This window comes from Panthera pardus, unplaced genomic scaffold (genome assembly GCF_024362965.1).
Source record: "Panthera pardus isolate Hobbes unplaced genomic scaffold, ASM2436296v1 HiC_scaffold_6, whole genome shotgun sequence".
In the NCBI taxonomy this organism is placed as follows: domain Eukaryota; kingdom Metazoa; phylum Chordata; class Mammalia; order Carnivora; family Felidae; genus Panthera; species Panthera pardus.
Genome location: NW_026526991.1, coordinates 62485303 through 62499672, shown reverse-complemented (window position 1 = coordinate 62499672; position 14370 = coordinate 62485303). Strand labels below are relative to the sequence as shown.

The window sequence follows — 14370 nt, the reverse complement described above, 5'->3', positions numbered from 1 at the left end:
TGATTTTAAATAACTCACTTCCATGTCCTGCTGTAAGAATAAACTGAAGGAACAATGGCCGCAAAGCAGACTTACAGAGAAGATAAAAAAGACAATAAAACCGAGAGGGAGGCTCGCCCTCAATAACGCTTTATCTAAGCAAGATTGTCCTGAGTGATAGGAGCTCTCCACCACGTTTGTGCTGAATCATGTTTGTCCAGTACGCTTCTCAAACTAGAGATTGTCAGTAGCAGAAATCCCATCTTGTCCTCCGTGGGAGATTCCAAAAACAACTTAGGAAGTTATGAAATAAATTGCCTGAAACAAAAACTAAAAGACGCGGGGGGAAAAGGTCAAGTGATCATTTAACCTGGGAAAGAGAAAGTTAACAGGAAATTTAAATGTATTTTTCCGGGCAATGATTTGAAAAGCAGGGCTCTCCTCTCTGCTGCAGCTTTGAGGGAATCCAGTTGGACACCAGGCAGAGGGTGCTATCACGGTGGGAAATAAGGGGACCACAGGATATTATGTAATTAGTACAAGGAGACAACACCCAGCATAAGGAAAGCACGCAGCAAATATCGAAGGAATGGATGTCGCTAGGGGAAAGACGATTCTACCAGGAAATAAGGGAGTGACGAGAAACCTGTTGGGCCCCAGAACGTTTGCTCACAGTAAACAAGAGTGGGAAAGGAGGCAGAGCAGGGCCAAGGTTTAGCATTACAGCTGCCTGAAGGGGAGAGAGGTGCACGTGTGGCACTTCCCAGATGTGAATCCAAAGCACACCCTGGGCCTGAAGGCCACACCCCAAAAGCAGGTGGCCCAGAGTTCCCTCTTCATCTCTTCCAGGTTATATATGTGCATGTTTTTATCTAGACATTATTACCCTGATTGAAAACTCCTTGAAAGAATCGTCTAATTCTTATTAGAATATTGCCTAGGACATCCGTTTATTAAACCAACTCACATTGGTTCATTAAACCAACATTTGTGAAATATCTACTATGTGACAAGCACACTGGCCTTGAAATATCAAAATGAATAAACACAGTCCCTGCCCTATAAAATTGAAAAGCTAATAAATGGGTGGATGGATGGGTGGATGGTTGGATGGACGGATGGATAGACAGTAGATGGATGGATGGTGGATGACAGACAGGTGAATGGCAAATGGCAGTCCAAACTCTTTCTCCCCAAAACCTCTTCCTAGCTCATCTAGCTTCTCCTTTGAATTTTTGAGGACCAAATCCACAGCACTTCAAGTAAAAACCCCACAGATGCAAGAAATCATGGGCAGCCACAAGCCTGAGTCCTGGGGCTCCCACCAAGACCCTTCATGGCCATGGTCCTACACTCCCAGCCTTCTTTCCATGGGATAGAAAGATGACTGTTAAGTCTCTACCTTCAAACAGCAAAAGGGTGGAACAGGTGCTAAAATGGCTTCTTCCTTCAGCTTGCTCCTTCTCTTTGCCCTGGCCAGACCCACTATTCCCTTGCCTCAAGGGCTAACAAAGGAGGACTCAGCTCCCTTAGTTATTTCCCTAGATCACTGTCTCATTAAACCTTGACCATCACTCTCAAGACATGGCAGTGGACCTGCCTTATTCTGAGGTCCTCTGGTCCTAGAATCCAAAACCTGAGTCCCCATAGCAGGCAAAACCAAAATCCCACAAGGGGGCAACACTAAATAAATCCCTCTCTGTTATATCCTTCAGTTTTACTAGCAACAAGGCAGGAAGACTTCAGAAGTGTTGGCAAGAATTTTCTGAAACTGGGAGGGCTGGACTCAGAGCAGAGGGTCTTGGCAAAGGGGGAGGGACCTATGCAAATAAGGTCATTGCTTGTGAGCCTGGAGCCTGAGCCAAACCACCAGTGAGGTTGCAGCCAAGGCTGGAGGTCAAGAGCCTGAAGAGTGGGGGTCAAGGCAGATGAACCAAATATAATGAGTTAAACATCTGCCAACTCACATTTGGGCCATTACAAAGTGAGAAGTGGTTTTAGTACTCCTCACGTTAAAGCATTTGGGGGTGGGGGGAGGGTGTGGAGACTGCAGGGCCTTCCAAAGGGTAATACAGTCTGTGTCTCCATAGCTCCCTGAACACAAAGAGCTGGCCAGATCCAGTTCAAAGATCTAAGAGAAGAGCGGTGCCTATCATCTCAGAGTTAGACTTTCCCCACAAATAATAATCCCCTTTCAATAGCCAGCCAGCTCCAGACCTATGGCTCATGGCCAGGATCCACTCCCCTTGGTTGTTCTGGTAACAGAGACCAACAGGAATGCTTTTCTTCTTGTAGGTGAACCAGGAGTCTTCTTTATAGAAATGAAACACAAACAAACTCACATAACCACTTTCCTGCAGAAACACATTTATTCAAAGACACACACGCACTTGACCTGAGTTTCCTGTGTAAACCATTATATCCAACTAAAGAGGCCCTGGAGGCCTAGCGGTGCCACTCAGGCTGGCTAGTCCCACACTTGACTTGCTCAGCAGGTATGAGAAATTCGGTAATCTGCCCCCAGCTCCTCAGGGTGGCCCATCACAACCCGAACCTTCCTGGTGGGTGAACTTGAGAAGTCCCTCCCTTACTGCTAACCTTTGACTCCTCCTCCCAGCTCCAGGAACTTAGAAAAGAGCCAATTCAGCATGTTCCCAGGGGAGGGGCTCAGTGGTGGGAAGAAGTCAAAGACTTCCTGGTCTGACACATGGGGGTGAGCCCCAAGACAAAGGGGAGATTAGGGCGGGGCTGAAGAAGGACCAGCCTTTCCAGCCCAGGGAGCACAAACCCCTGAGATTAATGCTTTGTTGCCTGCCCATGCTGCCCTGAGCCCACCTCCAGGTCTGTGTGAAGGCCACTTGGGCAGGGACAGGCCCTGGGCAACCCGTGTGCCCTTCTGTCTGCATGCAATAAGGGCCCCATGGGCACTGTGCTGTGGGGACTGGAGTCTGAATGAATTGCCTGGCAGTCCAGGGTGGGAAGCTCCAACTGAGTGGCCAAGGGAACGAGTGCCTCCTGCATCTGCAGTCGGAGGGATTTAGGTCAGACCACACGGGGAATGGTGCAGGAAAATTATGCTCCTCGGCATAGCTTGAAATTGGTCCAATATAGAAACAGGGTGTCCACAAATGCTATAACCAGACCCCCACCTCTCACTGCCCTCACCTCATCTTCATTTCCTCATCTTCATTTCTCCAGGGCTGGCCCAATCAGGAAGCCTCACCTTCTACCACTCTAGCAGACCTGCCTCCCATCCCCCATGTCCTCACCACTCAGGGACAGCAGTATGGACATAACCCTAGACATAATCACCTGAGATGGGAAAGTGGGCAGGGCATGAAAGCTCTGCGAGAACAACATGCTTCCATCCCTCCATCCAGCAATCGGGATCTTGTTGATCCTTGGAAGAAGTTCCAGAAACCCTTGCTGGTCCAGTTAGATTGAGTCCCATGCATGGAGTTTCATGAAAGTAGGGAGGCCTTGCTAGACACTGAGTATAAACTCTCCATAAGCTCCCTAACCTCTCGTTCCATATTCATTGGAGACCCCCTGACTGCCTCTCTTCTACCCCTTCCCTTCAGGCTCACTGCAGGCTCCACACTGAGATGGACCTGCTCTGATTGTCTTCCATCTTTGTGTACTTGTTGGTTGTTGGAAGTCTGTGCCCCTGTTCTGGAGCAGCCTTCAGACTCCACACATGCTCCACAGCATGTCTTCCCCAGATTAGATGATGACCTTGATCTGTGCAGACATATCCCTCAGGCCCCAGCCTCCTTTGCTCCCACCTGAATTCTGGAGACTTCTCCCCAGGGAACAAGGACAATGACTCAAAGTGAATGACAAAAGCGTTTTATTAGAGATTCACCCAAAATGGATAGAGGGGAGGAGAAGAGGTGGATGGGACCCTGAGTGGTTCCTGTCCTGACCTTGCAGGCCAGGTTGCTGCCAAGTAACAGAGGAGTTTGGTCCTGATGTAGAGAGATATCCGGGGCCATGGGCTGGGAGGAGACATACGTGACCCTGATTAACCAGGAGATGAAACTCCTGGTTGTGTTCTCCTCTGCCTGTGGGAGGTGAAGAATCAGCTGACACCCCTTTCATTCCAGGTGGTAACCAGGACCAAATCGAGAGGAAGATACCAAACTCCAGGAGGGCAGAGTCCACACTGAGGTGACACTGGGAAGATGAGCCCCAGAGAGGGAGGGTGGAGGCAGGGATGAAAGAAGCACAGAGATACCAGGGCTGGGCCCAGCTGGGCTCAAGGGCTGCAGGGACCTTGTCTCCTCTATCGGTGGGACCTCTTGATCATGGTGCTGGTAGAGATGATCTTGCTGCCAGAACTGCCACAGACACCACCACCAAACCCAAAGCCACTTCCGGAGCCAGAGCCAAAGCCACTGCCCAGGCCAAACCCAGAGCAGCTTCCTAATCCTCCGCCGATGGTCCCAGCACTAGCGCCACCACCAACCACAGCTGCAGGAGAGACACAAAGGGTATGGTTATTCCAACAACACTGGCACCCAGGGGTCTCACCCGAACCGGGGTGGACAAAAGGCCATGGAAGGGGTGGAAGGTACTTACAGATGCTCAGGGCACTCTGACATTCTCCAGACATTCTGTGGGGGAGAGAAAGAGCAGTGAGTCACAGCAGAGCCCGGAGCCAGGCTCTGTTCAATGAGCGGGTCTCAAACACATATCCCATCCTTATGTAGCCAAGTTAAAGGTCTGAATGTGAACCTGTTGTCCACACAGCCCTGCTTCATAACGCACCCATGCAGCACTGAAGCAGGTGGCCCAGCAGAGGTGCAAACTCAAGGCTCCAGAATATCTCCCTCCCTCACCTTCCCTCTCTGCCTTGCCCATCCCACCTGTACTCCTCGCCCTCCAGCAGCTTGCGGTAGGTGGCGATCTCCACGTCCAGGGCCAGCTTCACGCTCATGAGCTCCTGGTAGTCCCGCAGCATCCGGGCCAGCTCCTCCTTGGCCTTCTGCAGGGCGGCCTCCAGCTCTGTGCGCTTGCTGTAGGCATCTTTGAGGGCCAGCTCCCCACGCTGCTCTGCATCAGCCACGGATGCCTGCAGAGTCTGGCACTGTAGACAACGGCATTGAACAGGCAATCATCAGTGCCCTAATGTCAAGCCTTCTCCATCTGCCCCTCTGCTGTGCCAGCTTCACTTGGGCTAAGATGTCAGGATTCTGTCCTTCTCCCCACCTGTCCTATTCATACATTTCCTTTACTACAACCAGGGCCCGCCAACATCCCTACCAGACTGATTAGATAAAGATGAGCAAAAACCAATGAAAAAGAGCCAAGAAACCTTATTTACCAGGGTGTCATGTCAGGTTAAGTAGAACATTGCTAAGAAGACCTGAGTGTGGTTTACATAAGGAGTCACAAATCCCCTGCACACAAGCTTAGGATCTCCTGGCCTGATACCAGATCTGTTTGTCTGCTATGGAGACACCTGCCCTGGCCCTGTTCCATGGCTAGAAGGTGGTGACACTTACCTGCTTCTTGACATTCTCAATCTCAGCCCGCAGCCTCTGGATCATCCTGTTGAGCTCTGAGATCTCACTCTTGGTGTTCTTCAGGCTGTCACCATGTTGGTCAACTGAGATCTGGAGCTGTTGGACCTAATATCCAGGAAAACACAGGGAATGAAGGGTCAGGGCTGTTTGGGTAGGGTCTACTCTCAAGTGAAGTCAGCAAGAATAGGTGGCAGGGATAATACAAAATATCATGTAATCTCAAATTAGACCAGGACCAGTGATGCCCGGGACATGAGTTCATCTCTGACATCTCTCAGGCTTGAGTGGTGATCACCTGCTCACAAACATCAAAAGCAGAGTCCCAGAAACCACCCCCAGCTCCTGAGAGATCCCCAATACCCACCTTGGTCTGGTACAGCGCCTCAGCCTCCGCCTTGCTCTTCTGGGCGATCTCCTCATACTGGGCACGGACCTCAGCGATGATGCTGTCCAGGTCCAGGTTCCGGTTGTTGTCCATGGACAGGACCACGGACGTGTCTGAAACATGAGTCTGCATCTGGCACAGCTCCTGCAGGGGAAATGTCTCGTGTCAGTTTCCCCAGAGAGTCTTCCCTAATCTCTGACACCAGAAATCCACTGTGGTGATGGAAATGGCCATGCCACAGACTCAGATGAAAGTAGGGTTGGCATCCCAATGTGTAGGGAGAGCGGTAAGTTTTTATGTAGAAATCAAGTGATTGGTGGTGACATTTCAAGACAAAAAAAGTAATGCTTCTGGTCTTTGCTGCTCTCTGGGAACCATAAGCAGGTGATCAATGAATGGATTCATTTCACCAGGGAAATGCTGGACAGCAAGAAATTCCATCCCATGCAATCTTGGATCTAATCACTCCTCCTAAGACCACATCTGGTTTCAAAAACCTCCGAGTTGAGTCTCTCACTTCAATTCTTTCTACCCATGACCTTGCTGAGAGTGCCCTCAGCAAGTAAGGGAGCTGGAGTCCTTTCAAAGAACTGTGAATGCCTGCAGCAGCCTCACACATGAGGGACTGCCTTCTTTGAATGGACGGGGATGGAGTCCTCACCGCAGCAAAGAGGACCCTCAAGAAGTTGATCTCATCGTTCAGAGCATCCACCTTGGCCTCTAACTCCACCTTGGTCATGTACGCGATGTCCACATCCTGCAGAGGTGGGGGATAAGAGACAAAGGTACAGAAATCACAAGCGGGGCAAGGGAACGAATGTCAAGTGACACACAAAGATGTTCTCAGCAGCATGTAGGGAAGGCTTCTCAGTACAGGTGAGGTGACAAAGGACTCATCATCTGACATACTCTGCCCCTAAAGCCAGCTGCAGAAATGGAAACTACTTATCCAAATGGGCTTTTATCCCCAACTTCAGTTCCTTAGGGTCTGGTGCAGTTACCCACTCCTTTGACCACATAGATCTGGAGAGTACCAAGTGGGGTAAAGATGGGGCCGAGATGAACCAAACCCATGATTCCAGCCAAAGACCACTCTCGAGGGAAGGGATACCCTCATAGCCCCTCCCACCCTTCATCTCTTACCTTCTTGAGGACCACAAAGTCATTCTCGGCAGTCGTGCGCTTACTGATCTCATCTTCATACCTGGGGGGAGGGGTGGGAAGGAAAAGACAAAAGCCGCACAGTGAGCTAGTGTTTCCCCGATCTCTGCTGCTGGCTTTCAAACATCTAACTCTTTGGAAATATCCAAGTAATTGGCTGCATTTTGCTGTTTTCATGCAAATGCTCATTCAACTTACATTTGTTAATTACCGTGTATGAGAGACCAGTCTAGACCCTGGTTTATTCAGAGAAGTGAAAAATCAAACTTTATAAAGACTGTCTTCAAGAAATAAGGCGTGAAGAGGAGAACCCCGCATGGTCTGGTTGGTTTTATCTTCATAGAAGGGCTGTCCCTTTGGTGGATTAAATTCTCAGGAATGCTGCCAGTGCTCCAGCTCTCTTTGTTTGGTGCGAGAGCGAATGGAGAGAGCGGATCAGTATTTTCTCAGGTCTACACCATAGTAAGTATAGTAAGAGGTACTGCATTAAATGTTCATGTTATGTCCATTGCTATGCTACCTCTTTTCTCGATCTTATTTAATTTCATTTAATTCTCAAAAGCTAAAAGGTAGGATTATTAGCCTATTTTAAAGATGAAGAAAACTAAGGCTCAGAGAGGTTAAGCAAGTTACCCAAGATCACACAGCTAGTAAGTGGAGGAATCAGTATCCAAACAAGGTCTGTCTCCACAACCTGTATTCTTCTGACCATGCCCTACTACTTTTCATCTGTGCAGTTTCTGATCTTGTTTGTATGCAGCAAGCCCAATTCCCCAAATGCATCACTCATATTCTATTTGGGGCAACAAGGCCTCACACCATTTTTTAATGGGACCATGTGGATGCAGGGGAACAAACTAGAAAACCTTCCTGACGCTTTTGGGATCTCTTCAGAGGCTGAGATTCTAAATGACTGGACTGGAACCCAGGGACCCTGGGGCGTGGTTGGGCAGATATTGGCAGGCGGTGTCCCTCCGTGCTCCACACATACTTGGTCTTGAAGTCCTCCACGCTGTCCTGCGTGGACTTCAGCTCAGACTGCAGCCGTCCTTTGTCATTGGCCAAGGTATCCAGCTGCTTCCTCAGGACACTGATGTAGGCCTCAAAGAGGGGCTCAAGGTTTTTGCTGGATGTAGTGGTCGTCTGCTGCTGGAGGAGGTTCCACTTGGTCTCCAGGACCTTATTCTGTTGCTCTAAGAACCGCACCTGTGTTAAAAAGGCACCGGCCAGCCTATGAGGGCCTGAATGAAGCTTTGGCAGGAGGATTGGCCACAGCCACCCAGGTGACCCAAAAGCCATACAAGTAGGGCCACCGTGTCACAACTCCAGGCACCATCCATTGGGGTCAACATGGCGGCCCTGCTCCATGGCAACGATGGAACACATGTGTTGCAGGCACCACTTCCTGACCACAGGGACCCAGAGGCCCTGAGGCAACTTGCTGAGAAGAACATTGAATTTCTATGCAATAATAAAATAAACAAAACTAGGAGATAAAACCACAGTCTGGGAACTCTTGCATTCCAAGTGATGCTGACCCAAGGCAAAGGCATGATAAATCCGCTGAAGATTTTTGGAATAAATGGGCCTGAGGTGTCTCTTTAAACCTGTGCACAACTGAGTATCAACAGTTAACACCAAGGCCCTAGACACATTCCCAGTCTCGGCCAGGCTCGCTCTCCAAGGGGACTTCCCTGAACCTTCCCTCTCTCTACGAAGAGATCCAACAAGATAAGCCAAGGTAGCAGTTTGGCACAATATTCCCACTGTATGTGCTTCAGAGCTGAAAGAAAAGCAGGTGAGGGTGACTGATCACAGTCTGAACCCACAAGATGCGATGAGGGGAGATGAGACAAGGAAACACCGAACTCTGGGCCTTGCTTTTATATCTGCGTGTCCTAGAGTCACCATAAAGCCTCTTTAAGCTACTGACGGCTTATCCAACTAGTAAGAAGAGAAAACATTCCCACTCAGTCTACTCCAAGATTGTTCATTCTTGCCCCATACATTCTAAGAGGACTGAGATTTCGATGCACAATCAAGGCACCCTTGACTAAATGTACTACACTCATCCACTAAATCATTAATCTTCAGATGACTTAGAAATCTGGGCTTATCTGCTTGCTATCATCCATCATACTTGGCTGTAACTGAGCTTCAAGGACGTGAATCTCTAGGGGCGCCTGGGTGGCTCAGTCGGTTGAGCATCCAACTTCGGCTCAGGTGGTGATCTCGCGGTTCATGAGATCGAGCCCCGCATCGGGCTCTGTACTGACAGCTCGGCATTCTGTGTCTCCGTCTCTCCCTACCTCTCCCCCACTCACATTCCGTCTCTCTCTCTCTCTCTCTCTCTCTCTCTCTCTCTCAAAAATAAATAAATCTAAAAAGAAAAAAAAAAAAAGGACTTGAATCTCTAGACCCTGCATGGGAAAGGAAGTTAGAGTACAAAGAGAAAAGCAGAGACCCAACCCCTCCTCTCTAACAGACCCAGAAATGAGCAAGTCTGCCCAGAGTCAGGAGGATGAAGAAGATGACTCTCCAGGGTCCCATTGGTCCCTTTTGCCTTTGGGAAACCAGCGTGGTTTTCTTCTGCTCCAACAACAAAAGTGCCAATAGTTAAATTCTTATATTAACTATAATTAATTTTGGCTAATCATTAGATTATTAGCCATGTTACTTCCAAAACCAAACCTGAGAAAACAGCAGGGAAACAATGCACCCAGGGAAACCGTATAGCAGGGATACCTGGACTCAGCAAAGTTGAGCAATTTTCCCAGTGTCACAGAGCACATCTAAGAAGACTCCCAACACTGCATTGCTCTGAGTAGCCTGTCTTCCCACCCCCATGGACAAAAGAGGAAGACTTGGAGGAATGAGCCCCCTTTAACGGCTAGAAAACAGAGGCCCAGAGAAGTTCAGTGGTTCCCAACACTGTGGCAGGCTCAGGTCTGAAAGCCCAGGACACAGGACCCCTGGTTTCTACCACCGTGTCTGGCCAAAGGGGCGGCTCACCTTGTCGATGAAAGAGGCGAACTTGTTGTTGAGGGTCTTGATCTGCTCCCGCTCCTCAGTACGGACCTTCTGGATCTCGGGGTCAATCTCCACGTGGAGTGGAGTCAGCAGGCTCTGGTTGATGGTGACCTCCTGAATCCCCCCAGCAGGGCAGACGGGGAAGCCAGGACCACCCCGTCCACCAAAAGAACCCCCAAATCCACTACCAAAGTTGCCAACGCCAAAACCTCCAGCAGCCCCGAAGCCAGCGCCTTGCCGGGACCCGGCCATGCTGATGGCGATGCTCTTTCTCCCCCCGAGATTGTAGAGGCTCCTGCTGCCGAAGCCCCCAGAGGAGCAGCGGCCCGTGCCCCCAGACGTGGAGACTGAGCTGAAGGCAGGCCTCTTGCCCCCGCCGACGACAGCCGAGACACAGCTAAAGCCCTGGGACCCGCCTCGGACGCACTGCTGTCTGGAGATCATGGTTGCGGAGAGGAGAGCGAGCTTGGCTTTCTCAGAGAAACTCGAGGGGCCAGGCCCGTGAATGCTGCAGCCCCAGCCTGGGTCTCTTATATGTGCTGAAGCAGCAGGGCTTGGTTGCAGGGGCATAAAGGGAAAAATCTGAAACATCTCTGGGCTTGGCCTTTGGCACAGGCCCATCCTTCCCGTACCTGCTGAGTATGTCACTAAACACACCTACAGATGTCATTCGGAGGGCACAGGTTACAGGATCCCAACACACTCCCCTCCAGGAGAACCTGAACTGGTGCCCCAGGGCCTCCTGAATCACAGGCCCCTGCCTGGACCCAGCCCTTAGGGGCCCCCACCCACTGCCCCTTCCATCTCAACAGCCTCTCAGGGGATCCCCCCACCCCGACTCCACACAAGATGGCCCATTGCCCATTCTCTCATTCCACAGATTTTGGAAACCGAGGGCCTGGGTTCAAGTGCAGGGCCCACCCTCCCTTGCTCCACAAACCTGGAGCGAGTCACTGCCTTGGGCTCAGATGCTTCCCCCGGAAGTTGGAAATAATACAAACATTTACCTGCAGCTCCTCTCAAGATGCAGCGAGATGATAATCGTAAACCGTCAGAAGCTGCCCCCAGGTTTATTCTCCTCGTTATTATTCCTACACACACACTTGGGGCCCACGTGCACACACAAAGAAGAAATCCGTATTCCAGCCTTATAGCCTTCCAAACCTAGATCAAGACTCACCTCAACTTGACATGGTTGTCGAGACCCAACTATGTGCCAGGCGTGGAGCTGAGGACTGAGGAGACAGAACTCTGTCTCTGGCCCTCAAGACGCAGGTTCCTTCTCTGGCCTCTGTTCAGGTCTGTGTTTGTGGGATTCTAGATCAGCATTCTCCAGCCTGGGTCCCATCCCTACGGCGTTTGCCCCATTGCTCCGTTTGCTGCCCAGCTGTTCCCTCCACTCCACCAGGACAGGGCATGTTCTGTTTTTCTGTAATGACCCCCGCATTCGGGGCAGGAGTTTGTAACTCTTTTGGTGCTGAGGACCCCTTTAGCAGAACAGTGAAGCCCGTGAGCCCCTTCTCAGAGCAATGTTTTTAACACAAAATCCCAGGGGCATCTGGGTGCCTGAGTTAAGCGTCCGACATCGGCTCAGGTCATGATCTTACGGTTCAAGGGTTCGAGCCCCATGTCGGGGGTTCTGTGCTGACAGCTCAGAGCCTGGAGCCTGCTTCGGATTCTGTGTCTCCCTCTCTTTCTCTGTCCCTCCCCTGCTTGCTCTCTCTCTCTCTCTCTCTCTCTCTCTCTCTCTCTCAAAAATAAACAGAAATAAATGAGTGAAAATAAGTGCAAAATCCTAGTTTTTAAGCCCTAACTTAAACTCTTCCCCACTGAGTGACATGGATCTGTGTTCAAATCCCACCTGGTGCCACTAACTAGCTGAATGCATTCGTTGTTTTTTTTTTAATTTTTATTTATTTTTTTAATATGAAATTTATTGGCAAATTGGCTTCCATACCACACCCAGTGCTCATCCCAAAAGGTGCCCTCCTCAATGCCCATCACCCACTTTCCCCTCCCTCCCACCCTCCCCCATCAACCCTCAGTTTATTCTCAGTTTTTAAGAGTCTCTTATGGTTTAGCTCCCTCCCTCTCTTCTTTTTTTCCTTCCCCTCCCCCATGGCCTTCTGTTAAGTTTCTCAGGATACACATAAGAGTGAAAACATATGGTATCTGTCTTTCTCTGTATGACTTATCTCACTTTAGCTGAATGCATTCAAACCATCTTCTCATCTAGAAACTCGACACCTGCCTCTTACATACCTATGGGGCCTGGCACATAGTAGGTCAGTGGACATTCATTCCTACCCGGCCCAGACCTTGCCATTGCCACTTAAGATGAGAAGTTAGACAAATCTGTGACCCTCCTCCTCTTCTAAAGCCCTGATGAGACTGCCGTTGCAAATCTGAGGCACAGCAGTGATTGGGGCCTGGGTAATTCCCACAGGCCCGAGCTGACCCTGACCTACCGAAAGCTGGCCATGGCAGAAATGAACAGCTCCCTCCCTGCAGAGAGAAAGGGCAGGGCCCGTGGGGTGCAAAGAGGGAGGCGGTGGGTCCAGTTCCCAGGGACGGGGCTGCACGGAAGAATGGACTGGCGGGGGGCTCTCTCCTCTCCCCCTCCCCTCCCCCATCCCCTCTCTCCCTCTGAGCTGTAACACTCACCCCCCTCAGTCCCACCTACCTCAGCCTCTGCGGAGCTCCACCTGTCAGGGTTCAGGTGGAAGGGGGGTGGAGGAGCCGTGGCCGTGAAGACAGGAGGCTCCCAGGCTCCATGGAAGGTCCACGGAAGAAAACCCACTGGGTTGTCCGTCCCCCTGGAGTAAGTGAGCACCCTAGAGCGAGGACCACTTCCTACAAGGGATGCTGCTGACACTTCACTCCCTCCTTCCATGAGTATTTATTGAATGCCAGCTTCGTGCCCTCCCTGTGCTGAGTGCTTTGCACACAGGGCACCATTCTGTCTTCCTAAAGGGTCTCCCCAGGGTCACACAGTAGCACGTGGTGGAGCCAGGACTGGAACCCACATCAGTCTCGTCCCAGAGGCTCGGTGCCCCCGGCCTCTCACCGTATCACCCTGCCCGGCGTGAAGCCGCTTGTCTAATTTCTACAGCAGCCGGTCCAGAATTGGGCACCTGAACAAACCTGGCTGACCCCACCATTCAGGTCAAGGGGGCTCTGAGGGCACTGGTATCCCAGGGTCTACTGCCCTCCACCCTGACCGCAGGTATGGGCATGGCTGGGTAGGAAGGCAGAGCTACTCCAGGTGTCTGGGGCTGCAGCTATAGGAGCAGAGGAGATCTGGCGCCACCCCCTTTGTGGAGCTGAGGTCTGATGGTCGGCTGTCCTGCCCTGAGAGGAGACAGGAAGGCCACCAGGATTGCAGCCTGAGCTCAGACCCCGGCTGCCTCACCTGGGTCTCCACACCTCCCACTCACAGCTCCATCCTCTTGCCCCTGAACAGTTGACGAGAACCTTCCTGGCTAGGAGGAAGGTTTATATCTGCAGAGGTGAAGCCCCAAGGAGGCTCCTGAGATGTCCATTGTGCCTTGTCGTCTGTGACTGTGACACTTCCATGCTAGGAGAAAATGATGTGGTGTTGCACCTGGAGTTGTGTCCGCTCGTGCCCAGAGCCTAGAAGAGAACACAAGTGGGGATGGAAAGGATTTGGGGCGAGATGATATATAACATTCAACTTATTTTGTGCCTGTGGGTGCTTCTCAATTGAGGTATTGCTCATGAAGCTAATGCTAACGCACACACCACCCTGAGACAAAAAATAAAACAAAGGAAAGGGCTTAGTGCTTTCCAGGTAGAAGGGGCTGTCATTTAGAGTTGCCATTATGTGCGGGACACTGGGTGCTTTTCTGATAACAGTTCCATTCCTTACAACAACCCTGTAAAAGAGGTGTTGCTATGCTCAGTTTAGGGCTGCAGGCATTTGAGGCTCAGAGAGGTTATGCAACTTGCCTGAGGTCACACAGCCAGGAAGTGATGGCAGTGGGAAACCAGTCCTATCCGTCTAACAGCAAAGTCTAATGACCTTAACCTCTATACCACTTTACATCAGTGACTCTGCCCCACACAATACCTGCAGGAAAAAAAGAAAAAAAAAAACATACAGCAACTTCTACAGAACCATAGTTTATAATCCAACAGGGCATCAACAGGGTCCTTAACGAGCATGCTCTGTAGAGCTGTCTCTGCTCTTTCTGCCCTTTCTCTTGTTACATGATTGGTTGTTCTGTTTACATTACCTCGTCCTTGCAAGTATCCAATTAGGTAGGA

General features: G+C 50.6%; 1 protein-coding gene across 1 annotated transcript; it reads right to left on the bottom strand.

Annotated features, from left to right (window-relative positions):
- Positions 1 to 3812: 3812 nt before the first annotated feature.
- Positions 3813 to 10619, bottom strand: KRT4 (keratin 4). Its single transcript, XM_019419469.2, has 9 exons — positions 10066 to 10619; positions 8045 to 8259; positions 7036 to 7096; positions 6554 to 6649; positions 5872 to 6036; positions 5487 to 5612; positions 4848 to 5068; positions 4561 to 4595; positions 3813 to 4452 (listed from the first exon to the last, which is right to left on the bottom strand). The coding sequence occupies exons 1-9, from the start codon at positions 10525 to 10527 to the stop codon at positions 4265 to 4267; spliced, it is 1569 nt and encodes a 522-aa protein (XP_019275014.2). The 5' UTR covers positions 10528 to 10619; the 3' UTR covers positions 3813 to 4264.
- Between the last annotated feature and the right edge of the window lie 3751 nt (positions 10620 to 14370).

Bases quoted from the DNA above. Each gene is read 5' to 3' on its own strand.
- KRT4 (XM_019419469.2), bottom strand. From the start codon at position 10,527: ATGATCTCCAGACAGCAGTGCGTCCGAGGCGGGTCCCAGGGCTTTAGC. The intron at 6,037-6,553 runs GTGAGGACTCCA...TTTCCCCTGCAG, and splicing joins TGAGGGTCCTCTTTGCTGCG to GAGCTGTGCCAGATGCAGAC. The intron at 5,613-5,871 runs GTGGGTATTGGG...CCTGGATATTAG, and splicing joins AGGCGCTGTACCAGACCAAG to GTCCAACAGCTCCAGATCTC.